Source organism: Capricornis sumatraensis, chromosome 5 (genome assembly GCF_032405125.1).
Source record: "Capricornis sumatraensis isolate serow.1 chromosome 5, serow.2, whole genome shotgun sequence".
NCBI lineage: Eukaryota > Metazoa > Chordata > Mammalia > Artiodactyla > Bovidae > Capricornis > Capricornis sumatraensis.
In genome coordinates this window covers 20,612,538-20,640,099 of record NC_091073.1, presented here as the reverse complement: position 1 = coordinate 20,640,099, position 27,562 = coordinate 20,612,538, and the positions used below count along the sequence as shown (strand labels likewise).

The 27,562-nt window shown below is 40.1% G+C and overlaps 1 protein-coding gene across 1 annotated transcript in view; it reads right to left on the bottom strand.

Moving 5' to 3' along the window:
- Nucleotides 1-2,699: 2,699 nt before the first annotated feature.
- Nucleotides 2,700-27,562, bottom strand: part of UMAD1 (UBAP1-MVB12-associated (UMA) domain containing 1) — a 255,259-nt gene continuing 230,396 nt past the window's right edge. Inside the window, exon 4 of the mRNA XM_068973060.1 lies at nt 2,700-4,496. Coding sequence (XP_068829161.1) covers nt 4,239-4,496 — 258 coding nt within the window. The 3' untranslated portion in view covers nt 2,700-4,238. The remainder of the gene's footprint in view (nt 4,497-27,562) is intronic.

Sequence of the window (27,562 nt, the reverse complement as noted above, 5' to 3'; positions counted from 1 at the left end):
TACTCAAAAGATAATATCCCATATTTCTCAGCAGCTTTAAAGGTGTAACATCCTTCAACCATGTATCCAATACACTGCATGGGAATGTTATTAATGACATGACTAAGACAAGGTATTAACCTCTGAAGGTAACGTATTGTTAGACTACAGAGTTCATTTGTCAGTTGTTACCATGAGAGGTAAGAGGGTAGGCTCCTTATGCCGGTTTTAGAACATGGATGAGATTATTTCTTTGCTACTCCATTCTGTACTTTAGAATGAAAATAAGTCAGGTCTCTAGGAGTTTTAGAAGGCATTGCTTTCATTCTGTTTTCTTTCTATTCTTTTCTCCTGACTTTGCAAGACTGACATTGCATCAGCCAAATAGTTACTATTATAAGACGTTATAAAGGGAGTGTTTTTTGTTTTTGTTTTTTTGGATGGTTAGCATTTTTTTTAAGCAAGGTAGTATTTTTAATTATTTGGAAGGACTGATGCTAAAGCTGAAACTCCAATACTTTGGCCACCTCATGCGAAGAGTTGACTTATCGGAAAAGACTCTGATGCTGGGAGGAATTGGGGGCAGGAGGAGAAGGGGACGACAGAGGATGAGATGGCTGGATGGCATCACCGACTCGATGGACATGAGTTTGGGTGAACTCGGGAGTTGGTGATGGACAGGGAGGCCTGGCGTGCTGCGATTCATGGGGTTGCAAAGAGTTGGACATGACTGAGCGACTGAACTGAATTTTCATTTTATATTGGAGAACAGTTGATTAACAATGTTGTGTTAGTTTCAGGTATATAGCAAAGTGATTCAGTTACAGATGTATCTATTCATTTTCAGATTCTTTTCCCAGGTAGATGACAATACTGAGTAGCGTTCCGTGTGCTATGCTTACTATCTGTTGTATGCACAGTAGTGTGTGCATGGTGATCCCAGGGTCCCATCTACCCCTCTCCCCTCCCATCCTGGTAACTGTAATTTCTTGTCTACATCTGTAACTCTATTTCTGTTTTGTAGGTGAGTTGATGTGTACCATTTTTCTCTAGATTCTACATATAAGTGATATCACATATTTGTCTTTCTCTGTCTCCACTTAATACGATAATCTCTAGGTTCATCCATAGTACTACAAATGGCATTATGTCATTCTTTTTGAGATAGCTGAGTAATATTCCATTACACACCCACACCCCCAGACCACCCCCCTCCACAACTTCCTTATCTATTCCTCTGTTGATGGACATGTAGTTTGCTCCCACGTTTTGGCTGTTGTAAACACTGCTGCTATGAACACTGGGGTACATGTATCTTTTTGAATTAGTTTTCCATTTATACTGTTCCCAATTTATCATTTTACTTTGATAGAAAAAAAGTCGTATCAATGAATGTTTACTTAAAAAACTACTTGTGTTTCTAGAAATATTAACCAAAAATGCTCTCTTGTTAACATTTTAATGGTACAATTTTAAGAGTTCAAGTACAATTAACCACATTAATAAATTGGTCAGAATCACCTCTCTAAAGAATACAAATGTCAGTAAAGAAGCTGAAAAAGAAATATGCAACTTCCTGAATATATTTTAGGGTTAAAAATTCAGTAAAGTTTCTTGTACATTCTGTATCAACAGTATTTTATAACTATTACTTATATTGAGGAAAGGGACCATGATGCATGATAAAGAGAGGAATAAAAAGAAAATGTTCCCTGTGGAAGTCTTAACTAAGGAATTACAGAGGAGTCAACCAACCTATTCCAGCAATGTTCTCCTTAGTGAGGTATTTAATAGAAAAAAATAATGGGGTGGGAAGACTCTACAATAAATGTAGGTAGCTATTTTTATAATACACTTTAAGCAGGTCAGTTAGTATGTATTTTGCATTTAATCAATCAGACTGCTGTGTGTGTGTGGTTAGTAATAAGAATTATAAGAGCTCTGTTTCTGGAACACCTATGTTGTTTTCAAGCTTTCTGTTGTTAGGCATTTAACATACAGCATCTAAAACCCTAACACAACCCTGTAAAGTGCATACCATTATTATGGACTCTAGAAATTGGGGCACTAACTCCAAATCTCACAGCTGTTTAAGTGTAAATCATTACAACCTCTGGCTGCCTCAAATATACCAGAGCATACAAACTTTGTTATAATTTATATCAAAATTATTAACACTATTCAAGTAAATATTTATCACTAATGAGGTGACTTAAATCACTTCACCTTTCTAGGCTTCAAGTTTCTCTTGGGTAAAATGAAGTTGGATAGTTGATTTCTAATGTTTTTTCAGTTTTAGAAGAGTAATCACTTGATTTATATATAGAGTAAGAAAATTAAAATGGCCATGTTTACAATGTTTTGTTAAAAACAGGACAGTAACACTGGCCTTTACTGAATTTTGTGATGATGGAGATCTACCGTGAGCTGTTAATGTGATTTCTCCCAAATCCCTGTAGTCTTAAGGATTGAGGACTAGTCATTTTACCTACATATCAGAGGAAATTTCATTTTTCTCTGCACTACAATAACTATGTACTTAAATCTTGGCCTCTCAAAGAATCAGTAACTTGCACTCAGATATGAATAACACAAAGAAAACTATTATTTCTGGATCTGAAAATATTTTTTAAAAATCAGTTTTTTAAAATTAATGTTTATTTATCTTTTATAGACAAAATACTTATAAGAATAATTAAACATGGTAGACATACATATAAATGAAATGTATAAGTACTTCAGACAAAATTTAACACATATCAGACAAACTGATGACATGCTTACATTTGGTGTTAAGGTATATTCACATGAATATTGAAAAAAATGTTTTCACAAAAACTGCTATAAAATGTTCACATTTGTCTTAGTAATAAATTAGATTTCCTAGACTGATGTTTTATGAAAACTATGTAAAGTACTGATTTAATCATTCACCTCATATGGTACCATTATTTGTACATAAAGCAAACTTTTATCAATATAAATGTACATTTACCTCTTAAATCATGTAAGTTTATCAAGACCATGCCACATTTATTAAACAAACATGCATGCCACATTAAAACTTAATTCATGTATTATTATGCACAGTGTTTAGTTTTGCTATGGCACTCTATCTTCATGAAAAATATAAGATTTGGCACAGAGTCAAAAAACTGTATTGCCACTAATCGGAACAGATGTAATTTAAATTTTCCAAGGCATAGAAAATACTCTATCGCATCTCTTCCCTTTATAGTTTATGGGTCAATGGCAGTTTTCTCTTTTAGTCAGAAGAGACAATGGATATTCACAAACTAAAAGCCCTGTCTAGGTGTTCTGCCTGCACTCTAGCTGGAAACGAATCAGCTGTAGTTTTTCTGGCAGTAAAACATTTCAATCTGTGTTGTGGCCAACAAATGACTAAATAAGGGATTTATCAGCAATAATACATATCATCACAAGCTTCTTTTCTCTGGGAGGCAGAGAGGTTGGAAAGGAATGCGGGTCTCTTCGTAAACCAGAAATACAGGAGGTAAGGAGAGAAAATGCCAACTGAGACAGAAGCAGGGGATGTTCTTGTAAAGCTGGAGAGAGAGCAAACCATGAAATAGCAAAAAATAAAGACAGGAACCTGGGTCTCCATCAAGGTGGAGAAGACTGCCATGGGCTTAAGGAAAAGCTGTCATTCAAAAGAAACAAGTATCCGGAGCATTCTTCATACAGTGTTCTTGTCTCAGCTAACTACTACTGCTTTCTAGGAAAAGTTGTAAATTTCCACATCAATGTCTAAATTAAGATTGAAGAAATTAAGCTAACTAGCAACTTTTTTTTTTTTTGGTCTGAATTCATTCATAAACACAGTGGAAGGAGAAAGGGGATAATATTAAGTTTTCCTCCAAACCAGAGAAGTCACACTCTAAGTAGAGATTTCAGAGTTGTGCCAAAAAAAAAAAAAAAGCCTCAGTTCTTTTTTAGTTTTTCTAAGATACATGTGAGGTGCTATATTTTGAAGGACTAGTTGACAATATCTTTCAAAAAACCTTGATAAATTAATCTTTGTATTTATTACTAGGGGAAAAGGAAGTAGAGCTTAGGTTTAATTGTTATACAAATATGCTTCATTCTAAAAAAATAGAGCAATGAATATATTATTATCTGCTTCATGATCCTTGCTTTCTGAGGACCTTTAAGGGCCTTTACAAAAAACATCAGACAAGTTAAATAAAATCGGCAAACTTTTGTTTCAAAGTTTGTTAAGGTGCACACAGACATAAAGATTATGAACCATAGAGTACTGAGTTTTCAAGAGTGAAATCATACCAAAACCTTGACAAGTTTTCGCTGACATCATAGGAGAGTAAGTGGTCAGGAAGATCACTGATGGTGCCCTGCACGGCCAGCACGTGTGGGGCCAAGGTGAAGGGTACGTCGTTCAGGAGCTCGGCCATTAGTGAGCTGTTCTCCAGGGTCTGGCCTGCCTTGTTTTCCGTCTCAGGCCCTGCTACAGTCACACTGGATGAGTTTTCTTTGCCAGTCTAAAAACACATATATATGTAAGTTATTTTGATCTTATGGACTTTGAGGTTATAGGGCATTAATATATCAAAGCGCGGCATTAACGTATCAAGGTGATTGAGAAATGTGGAGTATATAAATAGTCCCAGGTTGTCATTGCTTAGTTGCTCAGTCCTGTCTACCTCTTTGTGACCCTATGGACTACAGCCTGTCAGGCTCCTCTGTCCATGAGATTCTCCAGGCAAGAATACTGCAGTGGGTTGTCATTTCTTTCTCGCTAGGATCTTCCCAACCCAGGGATTGAAGCCCCGTCTCCTGGAGCTCTCCTACATTGGCAGGCAGGTTCTTTACCACTGAACCACCAGGGAAGCCCATTCTCAGATTGGAGCGCCGCTATTTACTTACTTGAGAAACACATCCATCTATATATCTCCTAGGTGTTAAAATGAATCCAAAGCCCTACCGTTACTCAGATGAACCACCCACAGGCCCCTCTGATACAGATGGGCACTCTTGCCATTTCCCTAGCCCAGATCATGTCCACAAAGTCTCTCTCGCTGCTTTTCCAAGTCTGACGTCAGCTTTCAGGCTCCACAGAATCCCCAGCTTCTTTCTGAAATCTTCTATCAACACAGCCAAAGTGATCTTGCCCGCTTCAGCACGGTTACAGGGCAGCTTGCCCGGGATAGTATTTGGCGTTTCCTTTATGCGTCTTCGCTAGCTGTAGTTTCATGTGTTTATGTCTTAACCCCAAAGAGAATCTAGGGTCCTTGGGGGAACACAATCCATTGTACCCATCTCTGTATTCTCTGCCTTTCATACATTCCTGCTTTACCCGCATGTGTACTTGGGAAGTGACTTCTAACATGCACTGAACTAGTGACTGAGAAGCTGCCTTTGATGAAACTAAAATGCTATGTTATTACGTAAGTTATTCAAATAAGAAGAACTGATATATTTTGTTTGATTTATTTAAAATTGGTGTCTCTTACAAGTTTACCAAAAGACATGCAGCACAAGTTCATAGTCACTCCGCGCAAGCCCTGAGCTGGCACAGCGAGCTGGCATCCGGTCTCCAGTAGCAGCATGGCCAATGAACAGAAGTGGACTACGGCGATGAGAATGAACAGCCTCCCACTGCGAGCAGCCCACACCTAACCCAAACCAGGTCAGGCAAAAAATTTACTCCCCATTTCGCAAGGTCTCATGCAGAACCAAACTCCTGAGCCTTTACAAGGCCCACCACCGCGGGCGACAGGCATCTCCCTGACACCAGCCTGGCTGGTCTGTCCTTGTCCAGACTCCTCTAGTCCCGCCACGGCTCTTGCAGAGTCAGCCCATTTCTGCCTCAGGCTGGACCCTCCAGATCCTTCTCCCAGATACGCATGGGGCTCCTTCCATCCAATCCTTCCCAGTGTTGGCCCAAACGCCACCTTCTCAATGCGGCCTTTCCTGGCTGTCCCATTAGACTGCGCCCCGAGCCCTCACCGCATCCCCTCCAGCATTCTCCACCCGCCTCTCCTGCTTCTGCCCTCTCTTGGCACCTGGTGATCTGTTCTCTACTTTATTCTGATTATCATCCCTCAGAAGCTTAAGCAGTTTTTTTCTTTAATGTTCACTGCTGTATCCCACATGCCAGATCCAGTGTCTAGTGCTCAGTAAATATTTGGTGAATAAAAGAGTGTGGACAAGACTTTTGCCTGAGGAGGCCTTATACTGTAATGGCTATAAATGCTGATAAATTCCTCTCTCTTAAGTCTAGAAACAAATGATTTTCTGTGTAAGAAATAACAATTTTATAAAACTTTTCATGGAAGTGCAAACTACAGAAAGGAGTACATCGTAAGTGCATAGCTGGTGCATTTTAACCAGCGAAATACTAGAACCCAGATAAATAGAAATGGCCCTCGTGGTGCTCTCTTTCATTCACAGTCAACTGCCTACCCCCTCAGTCACCATCCCGACTTTTACTGTATAGACTGTTCACCTATTTCTTATGTTTTAAATAAGGGTATCCATACAGTATAAACTCTCTACGTTTGTGGCTTTTTTCATCCAGTGTGGTATTATGAGATTCATTTATATTGTTGTATGGGCTTCCCTGGTGCCTCAGAGGTTAAAGTGTCTGCCTCCAATGCGGGAGACCCGGGTTCGATCCCTGGGTCAGAAAGATCCCCTGGAGAAGGAAATGGTAACCCACTCCAGTATTCTTGCCTGGAGAATCCCATGGATGGAGAAGCCTGGTAGGCTACAGTCCACAGGGTCACAAAGAGTCAGACACGACTCAGCGACTCCACTATACACTATATGTGGGATTATATTTTTTTAAGAACGTATTCTGTCAGGCATCTTAAAAGAACTGTTTTGTTTCCATGTTGATAGCAGGCAGTGAGGGGTATAAGGGTTGGGGAAGGAAGTAGGAAGACAAGCTGGGAAAGAGAGATGATGTGATGTAGATTAGGGCTGTGATAGTAAAAGCGAGAGAAAGCGGTTGGGCTTTGGAGAGACCTAAAGGAGAAGGCAATGGCAACCCACTCCAGTACTCTTGCCTGGAAAATCCCATGGATGGAGGAGCCTGTTGGGCTGCGGTCCATGGGGTCGCTGTGAGTCAGATACGACTGAGTGACTTCACTTTCACTTTTCACTTTCATGCATTGGAGGAGGAAATGGCAACCCACTCCAGTGTTCTTGCCTGGAGAATCCCAGGGATGGGGGAGCCTGGTGGGCTGCCATCTATGGGGTCGCACAGAGTCGGACACGACTGAAGCGACTTAGCAGCAGCAGCAGCAAAGGCTAAAGTCAGTAGGGTGTGCTGATGGAATGGACGGTGGCCTGTGAAAGCAAAAGTGGAGTCCGGGGTGAAGCCAGGGTGGGCAGACATCTAAGTGGAGCGGTTAGAAGACAGGGGGTGTGAGTCAAGCCTGGAGCTCGTGCGATCTGGTGGAGGAAGTCAGCTTGGTGTATGTTTAGAAGACAGAAGGAGGAGAGAAAGTGAAGACCAATACGAGAATAGGCTACTGTCTAAATAGGATGCTGCAAATGGGAAAGAGACATGGCCAGTAGCTGGAAAGGAAAGGAGGGCCAAGACAACTTTCTCTTGATTTTTCTTTTTGTTCTGGAAGTTGGGAGCAATAATGGTAGTTTATATGCTGAAGAGAAGAGGCCCCTAAGAAAGGAAAACTCCGTGGAGACTCTGCAGAGAAGGAACTGCTCTCTTCACTGGCGTCCCCCCAACATTTAGAACAGAGGCTCTTAAGAAGTACTTGGGCAGTGAATGAATGAATGAATGAATGAAGGTACCAGACGCATCCCTATCAGGGTTGTTTTACAGCTTCATGTGAAAATAAATCACCAGAGTACTTTCGTAGGATGGCAACTAGAACAAATGTAACGTCACCCAGTGATGAATCTTATTAATTAGACAGGTCCATGTATGCACTGACCGAGCAGAGTCTGCCTCCTGAAACCTAACTGGGACTTAAATATTACGTGTCCTTGAGTCAGCCAAGAGTACAGGCATTGGTGAGTAACAATGCCAGGACTCTAGCCTCTTTAAAGGGCATCACTATACACTGGTTTCCTCAATATTATGCAAACACCAGGGCTTTGGTTATCATGGAGCAGCATGGCAGAGTGTTTAAGAACACAGATTCTAGAGTCAGACTATTTGGGTTGGGTACAAATCCTGCTTAAAAATAAACAAATGGCCCGGGACAAGTTATTTAACTTCTCTGTGTCTTTCTCCTTAGCTGCTAGGAAATCAATATTAGTGCCTATTTTATAGAGTTGTTATGAAAATTGTATGAATAATCGTAAGTAAGTAGAATAATTCTGAGCACATGCTAAAGTGAGTGATAAATAAAAACTTTAGAAACGTCAGACCCCTTCTGGCTTTACGTAAAGTCCAGGATCCATCCAGTCCTTTTGTATTTGACATTCACGGATGGTTCAAACAATCTTGCCTTCCCCTCTCCTCTTAGAGCTTGTCTTCTCTCTTAATCTCACAGGCAAATGTTCCTTAGGTCTGCTGATCACATCCCATACTTGAGCTTTCTTCTCTTTCTCCCTTGAGTACTGAACGTGTTCTTCAGTTTCATTAGCCGGATCATCTCCTTTCTTAAACAAAAGCATTCCTAAAATCTCACCTTCCCACTAAAAAAGGAGGCATGTTACCCAGAGCACTCTGTTTTCTAAACATACAAGCTTCTAAGGTTTACCTCTGGCAGCGATATTTTTTCCTTTGTTCATGCTATTATTAATCCTCTTCCCTTTCCTTTACAAATCATTCTTGCTGTCAGAGCATAATTCCTTGAGGACGAGAGCGTATCTAGTATAATAAAGGAACTGAGACATGTGGCTTCTTGTTCAAATTCTTCTGATAAAACTGCCATCTGACCTGACGGAGGCTGCTTCATCCACCTGGGCCTCAGTTCTCTGTCTGTCAAATGAACAGTGAGGGCAAAATGATGGTGGTGGTGACAATGATAGCAACTAGCACGTATTAAACACTTAAGTATATAAGTCTTACAACAGCTCTGTAGGGCGTGTCCTATTACTACCCATATTACCCTGTATGCACCCAATCTCATCTGATCTTGGAAGCTATGCAGGGTCAGGCCTGGTTAATACTTGGATGGGAGATGAGTTTCAAATTCAGTTACCATGAAAAAACTCTATATTCTAAGCACACTTCAGCCATGCTTTGGTGGACTGGCTAACTGAATGAACAAAGCCTCAAATATTTAGGGGAAAACATGATAGTTACTTGGCTTAGTAGCATCTCAGCTTAATTTAGAAGGAAAAAAAAAAAAGAGAGACCCTAATATCTCTTACCTTTAGGAAGAAAGGATTGAGAAAATCATTGAGGGGACAGATTTTAGATTGAAGAAGGATGGAAAAGAAAGCATAATTTAAGAAAGATTTCTCCCTGGAAACACATCTCCCGGTAGCCTGGATAAACCATGGGGAAAACAGCATGCTCAGTGAAACAAGATGGTCTGTGTGTAGATGGGTGAAGAGGACAGACGGAAAGGAATGTGGGCAGGGATTACAGTATTCTTTCTTCCTCTGTATATGTTGGAAGGCTTTGCATAGTAAAAAGTTTCCAAAATTTAAATGAAAAAAATACCATGCACACACCATTCCATTAAATGCCCCCTGGAAGGATCTGAGTATCAGCGGTCTATGTCTTGACTCCAGCATCTCGCTCTTAACAGTTGGCTAGAATGCACAGCACAGTCTCCAAGGAGGCTGCCTGCCCTCTTGGCAGCAGGGCAAGTGCCACGATGCAGCTGCTGCTGGCATGCTGAGAGCTGGAAGGGGAGAAATTAGACAGCGAAATAAGAGTAAGTCACAAAGGAAATGGGAGTCAAAACTCAAGGACCCCACACCTACTAACCCTGATCACCAAGTCCCGGACTTGGCAGTCAATGGCAGCAGCGGTGGGGGCTGAGGGCTGAAACAGGTGCATGAGTCCCCCAGCAAAAAGCAGCCTTCTCGCTCCGACACAAAGTCTTTCAGTTTTTTTCCATTTGCATAATAAAATGGGTCTTTAAAGGGAAGAATGAGTATGTCAACCACAATAGAGTGGGAAGAAAAGAATCAATTAACCTTGCGGTTTATAGCCAAATTTTAAAAAAATTACTTCAAATATTATGCTCATAAAGCATAGTCATTATTTTTGTGACTAATCTTGCTCACAGAATTACTGATATGATGATACTCTGGAATATAAGGTCCTTCCTATAATGTAACTTTCATAATGCTTTTTCAAATTAAGTTTGCCCTTACAAGGGTAAGCGAGAGTATACCATGTCAGAATCATTTTTTAATCTCAGGGAGAAAATAAATTTCCTTATCTACATCATTTACAAATAACCAGGTGTTTTCATGTCTGTATAAAAATTACTTCTTGTTCATCAGTTAACCTGTTAAAAATGGGCTAGCCAAGTGTATCCTGGGTTCCTTACATTCTCTTATCTTTGCTTTGAATGATTCAGAGTGGTTTATAGGCTCTATTCCTCCCTTTCTTGCAGAAGGGCTGTAAAAATTCATGAGGCTCAATCTGTAAAATCTTCTCAGAGCTTAAGGAAAAACACACTCTGAGAATACGAGGCACGTAACACTTTTTAGTCAAGGCTCAGAAAAATGAAGTCACCTCTCCAGAGCATCAGAAGGTTAGTGGCGTCCTTCTGAACTTCATTCTTGGGTGTGTGGAAGCAAGAAAATGCAGGTTTAAGAGCAGACTACTACTACATTTTTCCTGGCACAAAGGCCCCACTAACCACCAGGACATCTATAAAGGGTTGCTGACTTTGCAAACCCATTGACAATTTGGAGACTTCATCTGCTTAGCCATACCTGACTTAAGTATAAATAAGTTTACTAATATGAATGGCACCTATATTTGGCATCTTTTAAAACCTCCTGCCTTTTTCAGTAACCTGTGCCTCAGATAAGTACAGATAAAATAGTGTCCTATAAAAGCAAAATACTGAAGCATTAAAATTTAGAAAGCAGCCTTAACCCCAACAGTAATAGAACCTATTAAAAGAACATGAAACCAGGTATAAAACACTCATCTAACACATTCAATTTACATACAAAGAAGGTAGCTATATCAAGTGTATTTCTAGGAAACGAGTTAGAGGAAGAAGAGGTAATACCAAGCTTTGGCTGTCTATGCCTTTAAATTTTATGTCTGTAAATAAAAGACATATTCCTTTGAACAAGAGCTTGAACAGGGAACACCGCACTCCTGTCGCTTTATTTCCCCAGATAACGATCCATTCTATTTTGGCTTCAGCTGGTATCTGCTTGCATCACATCGGTGTCTTGATTTGAGGGCAGGAAGGGGGGCAAATCTGAGTCAGAAGTATCAGGGGACGAGAGGTTAGAAAAAGGTGATACAAGCAGGGCACACTGCAGACAGGACCCAAACTTCTTATTTCTTCGAAGAAGCTACTTGCCAGTAACTGTCTGGCTAGCTGATAAAAGCCAGAGGATTGGGCTCTTGTACCTACCTGAGTCCTAAGCAGTGGTCTCCCTTCAGCTGGGAGAAATTATACTGCAAATGTAGAGACCACTTCCTATTTTTCTGCAAATCCCCACTACCCAGAACAATTGTACCTGAACATAATAAGCACCCATTAAATATTGTGAATGGCGCGGAATCTGGCCCCCTTGTTTCTCTGATTCCTTCGACCTGATTTTTAAATTAAGGGGTTGGTCCAAAGAAACAAAGAAAAGCCCAGAATACTTCATTGCTGATGCAAATAAATGAGGCAGAAGAGAGCTGAAGGCACGGAAAGTGGCTGTGTTCCATGCGACTTGGGCTCCCAGATCAAGAATGCTACATATTTTAGGAGCAAACTAAGATGCTGGGTTAGAAAGCAGGTATTTTCTTTGCTCCCTCTTCTTTCTGATCTAGGACATCATTTCAGTTTGCATTTTGTTTCAGTGTTTGCTCCCTTTTTCTTTTTTCCCCCCTCAGTGTTTCCACCTGCCTGTGCTTCCTGCTTCTCCCATCTTTAAAAAAGAATAAAGTTTTCTTGACTTCCTCTTTTCAGAACTCCAGCTGAATGTATACAAGTGAAGAAGGGGAAGCAAGCTGGCTGGCACTTGCCTCTGTAATCTGTTCCATGTATTCTTGGAAAAGTGGCTTGACTAAAGCCGGAAAATCTTTAGTACCAGCCAACTGGAGTGGGGGAGAAGTGGAAAGAGGGAAGAGGAGCATTTTAGGAAATGAACCAGCAAGAAACACAGTGTGCAGCGGGGGATCCTGTTTTATACTGGTTTTGAAAATATAAAGGGCTGTTTCCGTGATTCTTTTAAAAAAGACATTTAAACACTTCATATATTTTAAAAAATCGTGATCTTTAATCTTAAGCTGTCCAGAGATCTCCGATTTTCCCAGGACGTCCTCCCCACCCCTTGACAGCGTGGATTTCGCCCTCTCTCTTCTCTGGCCCAACATCATCACCTTCCTCCCTGCTGTCAGCACGTGGCCAGCCTCCTTCTTATCATAGAGAAAACAGGAGCCATCCGCTGAGGATCCCCCCTACCTGCTACGTTCACAAGCCTCACCCGCCTTCGCACCCACCTGTGCCCCCCTCCTGCCATCGTGGGCAAGCTGCCCTCCTCCCGCCCAAAGAGGACCCTTTCCTGGCGCTGCCCAGCCATTCTGTCCCCACTCTTCCTCCATCAGAAGGTGGCCCCTAATTGCTCATCTTTCATACAGGCAGTTCTCCATTTACAGAAAATTCTCCCCGCGTCTCTACGGCCCCCTGGCACCTCACCCACTGACCTCCTCCGCTCCCCTCCCCACCACCGCTATCCTTCTACTTTGCCTCCCGGCCCGGCTGACACCACCGCTGACGCTCGCTATCTGCCTCTTTCCTCACCCACTGCCATCTGCCTCTCTCTCTGCCCCTCTACTGCCACTGATTTCAAGGTTACTCCTATAATCATTCTGTCACTACGTTCAGAAGATGACTTGACGTGCTAAAACTTCCAGAACCTCTTTGCTGCACTTAAGGCTGGTGACTCTGAGTTTTTATTTCTTGGCTTCTATAACACTCGTTAGGTTTGCCTTCTGTCTGGTTTTCTTGCCTGTTTCTGAAGTGGTCTTTTCCAGGGCCTCATTTCTGTTCCTTTGTTCTTAGCCTCAACACACTTCCCTGGAGGAATTTATCCATACCTAAGGTGCCTACCGCCCTACTCCTCCACCCAAAGTAAATACGTAGACGCATGCACATGTACACACACACCCCAATCTCAAACCCAGATTTCTATCGAGACTCCCTAACCTGTATGTGCAAACCCTATTATACATCATTCTTTCAGACACTCAATAGGGATCTTAACTCTGTGTGTTCTAAACCTGGCTTTCAGCTTTCTCCCAAGTCTACCCCAAACCTAATGCTCTCAGGATATGTTCTTTATTGGTGATGGGTGCCAACACGGTTGCCTGACTCAGCAACCTGAATTATCTCTGACTTCTCTCTCCCTCTCACTCCCTCCATCCAGTAAATGACTGACTCCTACTGACTCTGATGTCTTAGATGCCTCCCTGTGTCCATCCCTGGCTCCTCAGCTCCACTGTCCTCTCAGTGCAGGCCACCAAGGTCTCCTGGGATGAATGTCACCAGGGCCTCCTGGGCTGGCGTTACACCCCCATACTATTACACAATCTCCCCATCGCTGGTGATGTCTAAGACTCGTGCTCATCCTCGCTTACAGTGCCTCCACGTCTTCAGAGAAAAGCACAAACGCCTTATCGTAGCACATTCGGCATGAGCTGGCCTTGATCATCCCTAGCTTGCTTTCATTACCACCCTCTAAACTCTTTACTCCATCTAAACCACTGTTATTATCCGAACACGCCGGGCTCTTTTTAGCGCCGAGCCTCGCCCTCTTCTTTCCAATGACTTTTGCCTACATCAAGACATCTTGCTCTCTTTTTCCACTCCCTTCACCTTGCCCTCATGCTGCACATCAGGACTCTTTCAGGAAGACTGCCCCACCTAACTCCTCAGACCTCAGCCCCGCCCCTGTCCATGCGCTCCCCTAACAGTCCGTGCATACCCTTGTAAAACTGCGGAAAGCTCACAGCCAGGGCCAATAGAGTCCTCTCCATTTCCTTAAATGAGAGCAATGTCTGGCTCATGAGAGATGATCATGTTTGTTGCTGTGCAGTGGCTCGGTTGTGTCTGACGTTTTGTGGCCCCATGGACTGTAGCCTGCCAGGCTCCTCTGTCCATGGGATTCTCCAGGCAAGAATACTAGAGTGGGTTGCCACTTCCTTCTCCAGGAGATCTTCCCGACCCAGGGATCAAACCCACATGTCCTACCAAGAAGTCCAAGTGAGTGACTAAGTAATTTAAATTTCTTCATATTATGTTGATTGTGGATTTCTGCCTTTGTTTGTTTTTTTCCTAACAAGACTTGACCCACTCTTTTCCACATTATCACTGACATGTATCACATATCAGGTAGAACATTAAATTCACTTGAGACCCCAGCTACATCTATTTCCTGAAGAAAGAGATGGGTTGTTCTTGACTTGCCAAGTAAACAACTTCACAGATAAGTCTCCCAAAGGATGTTCAATGAGGTGCTGCCGCAAACTTTAGAGAGGAAACCTTTCAGGAAATATTTTCACCAGAGACCTACCTACATACCTTTCTTTCACTGAGAGAGCTGCAGAAGCTAACCTCAGCTACTCCAAACTCCCCTTAATCAACTGTCTTAATCTGTTCAGGCTGCTAGACGAGGTAGCCTATAAACAACAGAAGTTTACTTCACATGGTTCCAGAAGCTGCGAAGTCCAAGATCAAGGTGCTGGCAGAATCAGTGTGTGGTAAAGCCTGCTTTCCGGCTCACAGACTGCCCTCTTTTCACTGTAACATCACGTGGCAGAAGGGGCAGGGAGCTCCCTGGGGCCTCTTTGGTAAGGGCCCTAATCTTGTCCATGAAGTCTTTACCCTCATGACCTAATCACCTCCCAAAGGCCCTACCTCCAAATACTCTCACACTGGAGATCAGTTTCAACATGAGAGTCTGGGGGGTGGGGGACACAGTCGGTCTGCAGCAGCAGCCTGCCTTGCCTGGGAGTCAGGATTTGTCCACAGCTATGCGGTCCAGTCTGACGGGGCTGCAGGGGACCCTGTGCTTGGGGGTAGGGTTACAGGGTACAGGACGAGCAACAGGGTGGCAGGACTAGGGACTCACTGTAAGAGGAGGAGAGCCTCAGAGATAAGAGCTGAGGAAGTGGGTAGGAGAGGGGATGGATAAGTATAAATATATTTATTTAGTTTCTGTTCACCTCTGTTCAAGAGAAAAGCCCCTTTCTTCTTTGACTTCCATAAAAAGGGATTTTTCTTTAAGCACCCTGGCCTTCTGCCCACCCCCTACTCCCCACAGGAGGGAGAATGAGTTACCTAGTTGGTGAGAGATAGCCAAGGGTCCATGTTTCTAGATGGGGCACCTGAACTGCCCAAGATCCTGAGGCCTGGGGAGTCTTTCTCCTGACTCTACCTGGACTAGAGGAGACAAGGAACCAGGGTAGGAGTGTGTGCTGTGCTGACTTAACCCACGTCCAGACCAGTGGGGAAAGCTTATCGGAACGAGGAAGTCCATCTTCGCTGCTACTCTGAGCCCCCTCCAACCGAGGCTGTCAGTCTAAAGGGGGAGCACCAGTCTTGTTCCTCTGTCTCTGGGCTCTTCAGCCTTACTTCTCCATGGGCTCAGGATGCAGGTGAGGGAAAGGGGTGCCCTTTGTTAGGGGATTAGAACCCCACCAACTTCTACTTTCCAAAGCAACTCCATTTACAGTAAAAAAAAAAAAAAAAAAAGAAGCATCTTAAACACACCAAAAAATCAAAGCAAATATAGCAAAATCATGCAGACACCACATGATCGGGAAATCTTAAACGTAACAAAGTAATGGTTTTTAAAACATATGTGTCCTACAGTGCTCTCTGAAACAACTTATTGGATTGGTTTTATCAGTTTCACAATTCAGTTAAATCTAGGAGATCTGAAAAGTTCTGTTCAGAATCTTGGAAAAATGGCAACTACTATTTGTTTCGTGCTTTACAAGGCTTTTGAAGTTGTCTCACATACGTTACTGCATTTGAATCTCACAACCCACTATATCTGATAGGGAAGCTGTTGTTCTTATTCTCATCTTCTGAGGCTCAAAGGGTAGTGATTATCTAAGGTCACACACTACGTTCCAGCAAAGACTTGTACCCGGGGTCTCCTGACTTAGAACCCCAGGCTCCCTCTCTTAACATAAAGGCCGTCGTCAAGAGAAACAATTTTAAGGCTTACCTGTCTGGGTGTTTTATTTCTTAAAAGAACTTAAATTTAACAGTTTCTCTACAGACAAGTGTTATAGTTCAATTAAGCGTCTTATTACCAGGTTAAACCTACCAAGCTGGATGAAATATGTAGCTTAGAAAACTATAGCGTCTGATCACAACCAAGGTTACACAGTAGCTTAGGCTTTTGTGTATGGATTCTTCAAGCTTGTTATGTATACCACAGTTCTGAAGAATCCGATATCCCTTGTTAGTCACACTGGAGTCCACTTCCCATTTACATAGCTTTATTTATTTTAAATATCTATTCAACTTCTTCAGAATGCAGTGCAACAAGATCATATTTTTTCTAGTCAATTTCAAAGGAACACAATGAAAACTGATCTGGCACATTTCCTCAGCACACTGAATATTAATTTCATCCTAATGATTTTTTTCATTTTGTAAAACAATAAAGTACTTCAACCGTCTGCATATATAATCAGAAAGCAAGTGAAATGCTCTTTTATTTTTAAAGCTGATAAGAGAATATAAATATATCTGTTTTTATAGGAATAGATGTTTAAATGTATATCATTAGATGTTTATAATTAGATATAACAAATGGTTTATGTGATACTGATTGAATGGAAATACTACTATAATATACTAGTAGAAAATGCCCCCAAAAAGTAAATCTAAAAATATTAAATGATAGCTATATGCTGGCTTTTTTGGAATGTGCTTTGATGAAATGAACATTTAGTAAATTCATAAACCTAAGATAATATACATTTTTAAGAACTGACATTAGGATTTTAATCAATTCATGTTAAAGTTGTTGTTTGAAGACAGCTAATGTGTTTTGCAGCTCTTTTAATTGCAAAATTTGTATTCTGTCATTGTTTTACCATTATTATGTAAAAACATAAATACACAATTTTTAGGATGCACTTCAAATTGTTATCTCCATAGTCAGAATTCAAAAACAATTATCAGTAGGAGCTCATGTTCATACTGCATATAAACATCTTTCTAATCTCAGGAAACAAACAATTTTTTGAGAAATAGGAAAATACTAGTTAAGAAAAGCCTTAGTTTCCTTGTAAATTGATGTGTGGAATGGTCCACACACTTGAAAATACTCTAGTTGGTGAATACACAATTGTATGCTTCCACATAAAGATGCAAGTGAGACAGAAACACATCATACCCAGTTGAGCACAGAAGTCATGAAGGCAGGCTAGGTAAATTCCATCAGAGGGCATCTGAGTGATAGTGTTACCTGGGTGCGCTGCACCTAACCAGAACTCCACTAGAACAACAGTAAATAGCGTTTGGAAAACTGAAGAGGGGAGCAGAAAGCTGTGTCACTTGACTTTGGCTCTCGTTTGCGAAAAGGTTGTATTTCAAAACAGAAGATGGGGCTGGAAAAGTAAACACAGCTGCGTTTTCTCTGCCCCAGTGTGAGAATGAAGAGGCTCTTAGGAGTGGCAGGAGGCAGGGTCCCTTCTCGGTGCACTCAGAGCCCCAAATACAGTGCTGTTGTTTCACTTCATGGCAAACTCAGGATAATATTTTTTATTGTGGTAAAATATACTCAACACAATGTTTATGACCCTCATTATTTATAAGTGTACAATTCAGTGGCATTAAATATAGTCACGTCATGCAATTAACACCATTATCCATCTCTGGAACTTTTGTCATCACAAATAGAAACTCTGTACCCATTAAGGAACTCTCCATTCCTCCCTTCTCCAGCCCCTGGTAACTTCTATCTATCATATCATATTCCATCAACTTGCCTGTTCCAATTATCTCATATAAATGGAATCATATAGTGTTTGTCCTTCAGCGTTTGGCTTATTTCACTCAATGTAATGTTTTCAGAGGCCATATGCATATCTGTTGTGTCATGTATCAGAATTTTTTACGGCTGACTAATACTCTATTGTATGTATATACCATATTTTGTTTATCCATTCAACCACTGATACACATCTGGGTTGTTTCTACCTATTGCAGTGTACCGCAGCACAATATTTTAAGCTACAGTAAAATCAACTAGTGGAAATCTACAAATTAAAGCTAAAAGGATTGTCAGGAGTCAATGAATATACGAATACTATTTAGGTATTTAGAGTTAGAACTTGAAGTAAGGGAAACAAACTATCGTTCCTGCTTATTTTGAATTATAAATCTATTTAGGTATAATAAATTTGTATGCTTTACTATTATACACTTTGCTTGGCTTTAAAAATCATAATCAAAAGGAGCCTTGTCAATTTAATACTTTATGAATTAACATCTGAGTATAACCGATGTTATTTCAATTCTGTTTGAAATAGCTCCATAATTTCTCAAAGACCTTTCACCCACACTGGAACTCTATACTGTAATTCTTTTGTGTATTTTTGTAAGGGTGCAAGATGTCATTACCTGCTCTTGGGAAAAGTTTGCTCAACAGACTTGAGAGTGAGTAATGCTAAGAAATGATTAAAAATGAAAAGCCACAGTTGTATCCAAAAAAATCATCAGAGGAAAATCTGAAATTCATATAGCTTAATAAATTTAAATACAGTTTAAATGCCTCAGCAGAATAACAAACTTTATCCAAGTCATCTTGGAATTTCTCAAAGAACAGTACACTGTGTGGTTGAAAGATGCTTTCAAGATTGACATAAAAGTTGATTAATGTATAATCAATTCTTTGAGCCATCCTTTTTTAGGATTCCTAAGTTTTTAAGGAAAATGAAGGTACCTGTCAGAATATACACTGTTTCTGGTACATCAAGTTGAAAATTAATCTGCAAGACTTGGTAGCAATAGCACTAGGTCAAGTCCCAGTGACTCCTGCTTCTACCTAAACCATGAGACCTTGTGTAAATCATCTAGCCTCTCTGTGTTTCAGCCACCTCCTCTGAAATGAGGGGTAATTGGATCAGATGAGCCAGCTCTGGAGTGCCATGATTCTAAGTAGACTTAGGCCCTAACTCTTCTGTATTAGCAAACGTTCGTTCTTAGGGAAACACCACTGAAATCAATATAAATGATAACTGTAGAAAGTATTGACAGTATCTTGAGAAGAAACTCAGAACTCCAGTGGTTATGAAAAGGATTCCTACCATGGAAGAATACTTAATTTCATCCTGCTCTTGATAATGAGAAACATTTACGAGTCAAGTACGAAAAATACAGGCAAGTACTAATCTTCTCATAATTCACCATTATATTAAGAAAGCAGACTGTATTTTCTCAGGCCAGTGAGTCCATAATAGAGAGGAAGTCTTATATATATGAAATAAATAGATGTAGGAAAATTATTATATATTAGTATTATCATTAGAATAATAATAAATTATTAATAGACAATAGGCTTCCCAGGTGGCTCAGTGGTAAAGAACATACCTACTAATGCAGGAGACATGGGTTTGATCCCTGGGTTGGGAAGATCCCCTGGAGAGAGAAATGGCAACCCACTCAAATGTTCTTGCTTGGGAAATCCCATGGACAGACGAGCCTGGCAAGCTATAGTCCATGGGATCACAAAGAGTCAGACATGACTGAGTGACTAAACAAATTAGATAAAATATATTAAAGTTATCTTAAATGTTAGTACTTGAAAAAGGCAAATTAAGTTGTATGAACTGAACTTTGGTAGGAATCTGGAAGGTACTTCAGAGCACTCTCAAGATTGCTAACCTAGATTTGTAGTGGAGTATTTTAATTAGAAATGTCTCTAGGAAATTTGGAGCACTATGGACATTAAGATTTTTTTGTTTTACTCTCCTAAATAGTAAGGTGATGAGGTAGAGTTTTTCCTGAAGTTAAGTGGCAAAATCTGATAGAAGAGGGATAAGAACGTTGTATGTGCATGAAAGAAGGTAATTCATTGGAAGTGAGAATGACTGGTCATCAGAGGTGAAAGCGAGAGTCCATTTTCAGAACACAATACAAACTTTCCTTTAGCCGTCTAAAAATAAGTGCTATGGCTTCAGTGCCAAACTGGCCTGGAAATGAACACCTGTAATTTCCAAAAGTGTTCTTAAATGTACAGATTCTACACTCAGAGTTCACCAGAGCTCTCTGTTTCCCTCCTGTGCTTTCTTTGCAGGTGGGATGATGGGAAGTCTCTGAAGAAACTAGAAAATTTATGGCCTGCCTATGAGGATGGAAATAAGGGTTTAGATTATGAGTTCTGATAAATACTGAAAAGTAAATTATACTAGTTACTAGTGATTCTAATTGTATTAACTTCATTTTGGTTCGGTCCTAATGTTCTGATAGTGTACGTAAGTCCACTCCCAGAGATTGTTCACATTTCATGAGTGTTTACTTGCGAGTCTCTATTCTAAGAATTTTTTTACCTGTATCATCTCAATGTTTCCATTTAAAAGGTGGAATACACTGAAACACAGAGACTTTGATCTAACTCTGGAAGCACACTTTTAGCTGCTAGACTACTCAGCCTAGCAAACACAACCCAGTCTAAGGAAACTTCACTTCATGCCTTTTAAAACGTGCCGTGATTGCTTCTAATGACCAAAGGAGCATCTTCTCCTTGAGAAAGGGCTGTAGGATACTTTTCTAATAATCATACTTTCTTTTTTTCTCAAAACCAAAGCACAAGGAATGGTAAGATACCAACATAAAAAAAAAAGGAAAAAACATTGGATGTTGTATTATGACTCATTTTTATATCCTGCTGGATATTGCTAATTCTATGTGAATTAGAAACTCTAAAATTATAGACTCTTTAGACTATTTTAATCTGTAAAAGCACCATTGTGAAGCCTCAGTGATATATTTTGAAAATAACCTTTTTACCTTAACCAAATATATTCCAGTTAAATTTAAGAACTTAAAGTAACCACATATTGTCTTTTGTTCAAAGAAGAGGACTCTTCCTGAAACACACCCTCTGTGGTCAATTTTCCAGGGACACGGACAACTGACTGCATTCAGCTGCTCACATTTCCCAGCTCATGGCACTTGGTGAGCAATGGCAAAAAGGTGCCAAGCGGCTGGAACCTGGGTTGCAGTTTATTTTTAGGAAACCAAGAAGATACGTTGCCTTTAACAGGCCCAAACCACATGATCTGGGTCTACTTAACATTATTCCTGAACCAGCTATAAGAGGATATAAGAGGATTATATCACTGGCAAGACAAGAGAATGAGAACATTTCCGGGACTCAATATAGTTGCAAGCTTCTGGGTGGACTCTTACATGTAGGAAAAAAAGGGAAGTACATCATCACTGTTTATGCCCAAAGGAGCACAAATAAAAGTGGTGCTTTCATGCTCAAAGTGTATAGCTGATTTTAAAAAGGCTCACAAGTGCATTTTTACTTCCTATTTATTTAATGGCTTTGAACCAAAACCTAAACAAAAATTGATTAAAAGGACACTAAGCTTCAAAGCATACTATCATGAAAGTAAAAGGGCAACCTGCAGAATGGGAGAAAATATTTGTAAATCATATCTGATAAGGGCTATGAATCTACAATATATACACTCTTGTAACTCAGTAATAAAAAAGATAACCTATATGAAAAACAGGAGAAGGATCTGAATAGACATTTCTTCAAAGAAGATAAATGGCCAATACACACTGAAAAGATGCTTGACATCATTAGCTGTGAAGGAAATGCAAAAAGGAAAAAAAAACCTTAAGATACCTACAATGAGATACTACACATCCATTAGGATGGCTATAATCAAAAAGTCAGACAACAACTGCTGGCTAAGATGTGGAGAAATTGGAACCATCACACATGGCTGGTGGGAATATCAAATGGTGCAAGTACTCTGGGAAAACAGCTTGGCAGTTCTCAGACATTTAAACAGAGAATTATCATAGTGCCAGCAATTTCACGCCTAGATATATATTTTAAGAAAATTAAAAACAGGTATTCAAAAAGATACTTCTGTATTTATATAGTAGGGTTATTCACAATAGCCCAAAGGTAGAAACAACCCAACTGATGAATGGATAAACAAAATGTGGTATATCCACATAATGGAATATTATTTAACAATTAAAACTATAAAAAGAAACGAAGTACTGATACATGTTTCAAATGGATGATGCTTGAAAACATTATGCTAAGTGAAAAAAGTAAATCACAAAGTGAAGCTAAGTGAAAGTCACTCAGTCGTGCCCGACTCTTTGTGACCCCATGGACTATACAGTCCATGGAATTCTCCGGGCCAGAATACTGGAGTGGGTAGCCTTTCCCTTCTTCAGGGGATCTTCCCAACCCAGGAATTGAACTCAGGTCTTCCGCTCTGTAGGTGGATTCTTTACCAGCTGAACCACAAGGGAAGCCCAAGAATACCGGAGTGGGTAGCCTATCTCTTCCCTAGCAGATCTTCCCGACCCAGGAACCAAACCCGGGTCTCCTGCATTGCAGGCAGATTCTTTACCAACTGGAGCTATCAGGGAAGCCTGCATGCAATTCTACTTATATGAAATATTCAGGAGAGGCAAATCCATTGAGACAGAAAGTAGATTAATAGTGAAAAGTTCACCTTTACTTCCAATAGGTCAAAGCTACATCTTCAAGTAAAAGGACAATGTATCGATCATAGTGTTTTTTATTTTCTTAAACACTCAACCAGACTCATAGAAGAAACATTTTCATTCTTTTTCCAACATATTTTTGAAAATCATAAATCTATGATGATTTTTAAACCATAAATCTATGATGATTTTTAAATTTCATCTACACAGTATATAATATTTAGATAAACTTCAGAGGAACACTGTAGATTCTACTATACTAGTGTGCTTAAAAAACACATACCTTTATAAGCTCTTCCCCTCCACTGTAATTACCATGGCCCAATCCTTCTCTTCATTTTACTGTTAGCTTTATTGCAGTAATAATCATCCTCAGACACATGAATTTATTGTAGGAAAAATTAAGCTCTTCTATTAAGAGATACCCTTCTACAAAAATTTTTAAGTAATTATAAAAATGTGTAATATATTTATATTGTTTTGGTTAATTATCTACTACAAATAAATAATTCAGAAGAAATTTCTAACACTTGGCCTGTGGTCATAGTGTGTGTGTATATATATAGAGAGAGGGCTTCCCTGGTGGCTCAGACGGTAAAAGCGTCTGCCTGCAATGCAGGAGAATGGGGTTCGATCCCTGGGTCAGGAAGAGCCTCTGGAGAAGGAAATGGCAATCCACACCAGTATCCTTGCCTGGAAAATCTGATGGATGGAGCCTGCTAGGCTATAGTCCATGGGGTCGCAAAGAGTTGGACATGACTGAGCGACTTCATACACACACATACACATGCATATATGCTGCTAAGTTGCTTCAGTCGTGTCCGACTCTGTGCGACCCCATAGATGGAAGCCCACCAGGCTCCCCTGTCCCTGGGATTCTCCAGGCAAGAACACTGGAGTGGGTTGCCATTTCCTGTTCCAATGCATGAAAGTGAAAAGTGAAAGTGAAGTTGCTCACTCGTGTCCGACTCTTAGCGGCCCCCAGGACTGCAGCCTACCAGGCTTCTCCAGCCATGGGATTTAATATATATATATATTTTTTTATTCATACTAATATTTTTTTGTTGCCAAGAAATATGGTACAGTGATCAATAAAAGATCTTCATGGATAGAAATCTGAGTTCAAGTAGAAAAAGGAATGATGCAAAATTTCTGATTGGTAAGATGGCACCCCACTCCAGTACTCTTGCCTGGAAAATCCCATGGAGAGAGGAGCCTGGTAGGCTGCAGGCCATGGGGTCGCTGGGAGTCGGACACGACTTCACTTTCACTTTTCACTTTCATGCATTGGGGAAGGAAATGGCAACCCACTCCAATATTCTTGCCTGGAGAATTCCAGGGACGGCAGAGGAGCTTGGTGGGCTGCCGTCTCTGGGGTAGCACAGAGTCGGACACGACTGAAGCGACTTAGCAGCAGCAGCAGCAGCAGCAGCAGCAAAGAGCTTGTTCATGTATTTTTTTAGACAGATGATGTCATGTGTCAAACTGCTATGGGATTTCAATTTCATTGGATAAATATGAAAGAATGATGTCATAGTTTTATGTTTAAATGTCAATATTTACAATATGTGGAAAACTCCATCCTTTTAAACTGTTCAAGTTGTGACAGAAAATTTCCTATGACATCTTAGTATAAGAGGATACATTACTGGAGTATATATGCAAAATTGTCTACACATTTGAGAGATAATGCCAAATTGCTCACTAGAGTACTTGTTTCTACTTATACTGGCTCTGAGGGCTTTCTTTTTCTCACATCACCACCAAAACTTGGTGATTTTCAGGTTTTTTTAATCTTTCCCAATCCGAATGTGAAAAGGTATCATAGTTTAACTTTCTTTGCTTCTCAGTTCTAACACTCTGCTTCAATTCAGTGTCTCATCTTAAATACCATTTCCTCAGAGAGACTTGCTCTGTTCACCCCATCTTAAAGTACATCCTCCCAAGTAAATTTACTTGCTCTCTATCTCATTCCATGTGTTATTTCCTTCACTAAACTGACCACACGGAGAAGGCAATGGCACCCCACTCCAGTACTCCTGCCTGGGAAATCCCATGGGCAGAGGAGCCTGGTGGGCTGCAGTCCATGGGGTCGCAGAGTCAGACATGACTGAGCGACTTCACTTTCACTTTTCACTTTCATGTATTGGAGAAGGAAATGGCAACCCACTCCAGTGTTCTTGCCTGGAGAATCCCAGGGACAGGGGAGCCTGGTGGGCTGCTGTCTATGGGGTTGCACAGAGTCGGACACGACTGAAGCGACTTAGCAGCAAACTTACCACAACTTGATATAATTTTATATGTTTGTCTGTTTTTATTTTAGACTTAGTTTTCAGTCTTTATCTCCTACTAAAATTCAGACTCTGTGAGGCAGGGTCCCTGTGTAGTAAATTGCACATGCAGTATGTAGCAGACACACAATGGACACAACACAACACTGAATGAACAAACGTTGCTGAGCTGAGTAATCAAGTAGTCTTCATTTTCTAGTTTTCTTTTTTCTTTTGTTAGGTTTGATGACTGGATAATAAAAGAGCCAGTAATAATTTTTTATAATTATTCCCTTGCTTCTAGACGCAAGTGGTATGGATCAAGGCAGCATTCCTGTCAAGATTTCACCAGTTTCTCCCCTTCCTTTCCTGTAACAATGCTCAGAGAAATAACTTCTAGCAAGCATTTCACTAATAGTAACTTTTATTCAGCATATTATCTATTGTCATTGTTGAGACCACCAGAAGTGTCACTTGACTCTGCCTGTCTTGGTGAAAGTACTGCATTTGGTACTGAGTACAATTTTAACAAAACTGTGAACATTTTAGACACCAGACCAACTGCTGATGTTAGGATCAGAGACTTCCCGGAGTGAAAGCACACGTTCAACCCTATTACCAAATTCACTGGGATGCATTAAAAATTGCCAAAACGCATTCTCTTTTTGAAAACATTAATTACTTGTCACTCTATCTTGAGATGGCAAACTGAAACACAGACTGGCCATGAGGTGTATTGTGATACATTTAGTAGCAAAACAGATTCTGTTAAATTCAGTTAAAGTCACTGTGGAGAAATAAATGACACCAAGACTTGTCAAGTTGCAAGAGGCATCAATTTATAATAATATTTTTAAAATGTTAAAAACAATCATTAAAAATTATATGCCAGATCACATATCATTGATTTCAAACAGCTTTGAATGGTGCCTGAAATGTTTCAGAATTCTTTTCCTCATTTAGTAATATGTTAAAAAAATTTCTAATTGGCTTAATTCATATTGGCTCGAATAGTCAAAGCATCAAAAGATGATTACCAATTAAAAACAGTTTAGGAATTTTGTAACTACATGTAAAGAAACCAAATGGCTTTAAGGAACTTGGCCAAAAGAATCTAAATAATGACCTGTACTTTTTCCATTAAAAATGCACATCCTAATTATAAAAATGACAAAGGTAATATAATACAGAAGAAAGAAATGAATTAGGAATCAGAAAATCAATTGCATTCATCTATTTAAAAAAAGTATTTGGGTCCCTATAGTGTGTCTGGCACAAGACTGGGCAACAGATAAAGTGGGGGATAAACAGCTGTGGTGCTACTTTGGTGAGGATTATAGTGCAGAGGGGAAACTGGGCAAAATGCAAGAAAAGCAACTGTGGGAGGTACTGGTTGCAAGGAAGGAACAGCCGGGAATGAAAAAAAATAGCATGGGTAGGGGGCACGAAGAAGGGCAAGATAACAAGTGCTGACTATACATACAAAGAAATAATTTTAAGTGAAAAACCTTTAAACTTATATTTGCCAAACTTTGCCAAACTTCAATGTTAAAATATTTGAAATTTGGGAACAATTATTATTGAATATTATTCGTTCCAATATTCTAACTCAATACATATCAAATTTTAAAATCTATTTCAATGTTATGACAGTGTGTGGTGTGGTTACTAAAACATAAACAAAGATTATAAACATTCCACCATGATTTTGAAAAGCCAGTTTTAAAAACCTCCACTATTTGGATGAGTGTTTTTTTGGGGAATAGATCAGTAGACAAATAAGTAGTGACCAGTAAGAGAAGGATATTGGCATGTCTGGTGCCTTTTTAAAAACGGAGATATAACTGACATATAATATTGTATTAGTTTCAAGTATATAAGTATATAAGAAGTATTTGTACGTATTGCAAAAATAACTTTTTTCTTATGATAAGATCTATTCTCTTAGCAACTTTCATATATACAAATAGAGCCTTATTAACTATATTCTCCATCCTGTACATCACCTCCCCAGGACTTACTTGTTTTATAACATAAAGTTTGTATCTTTTGACCACCTCCACTCATTTCTCCTGTTTGTGGCAACCCCCAACACCTCTGGCAACCACCAATCTGTTTTTGTTTTAGATGCCACACGTACGTGAAATCATATGGTATTTGTCTTTCCCTGCCTGACTTATTCCCCTCAGCATAACACCCTCACGGTCCATCCATGTTGTTGCAAATAACATTTGATATATACATGAATATACACATATTGCACACACGCACACCTCTATATATAGATACACACATGTCTCACTTTGGCTCTCCCCATTCATTCACTGATGGACACTTAGTTGCTTCCATTTTTGGCTGTTAAAAATAATCCCACAATAAACACGGGGGCACATAAAACCTTCTGAGCTAGTGTTTTCATTTCCTTTAGATAAACAACCCAAAGTAGAATTGCTGGGTCACATGGTAGTTTTAGTTTTTTGAGGA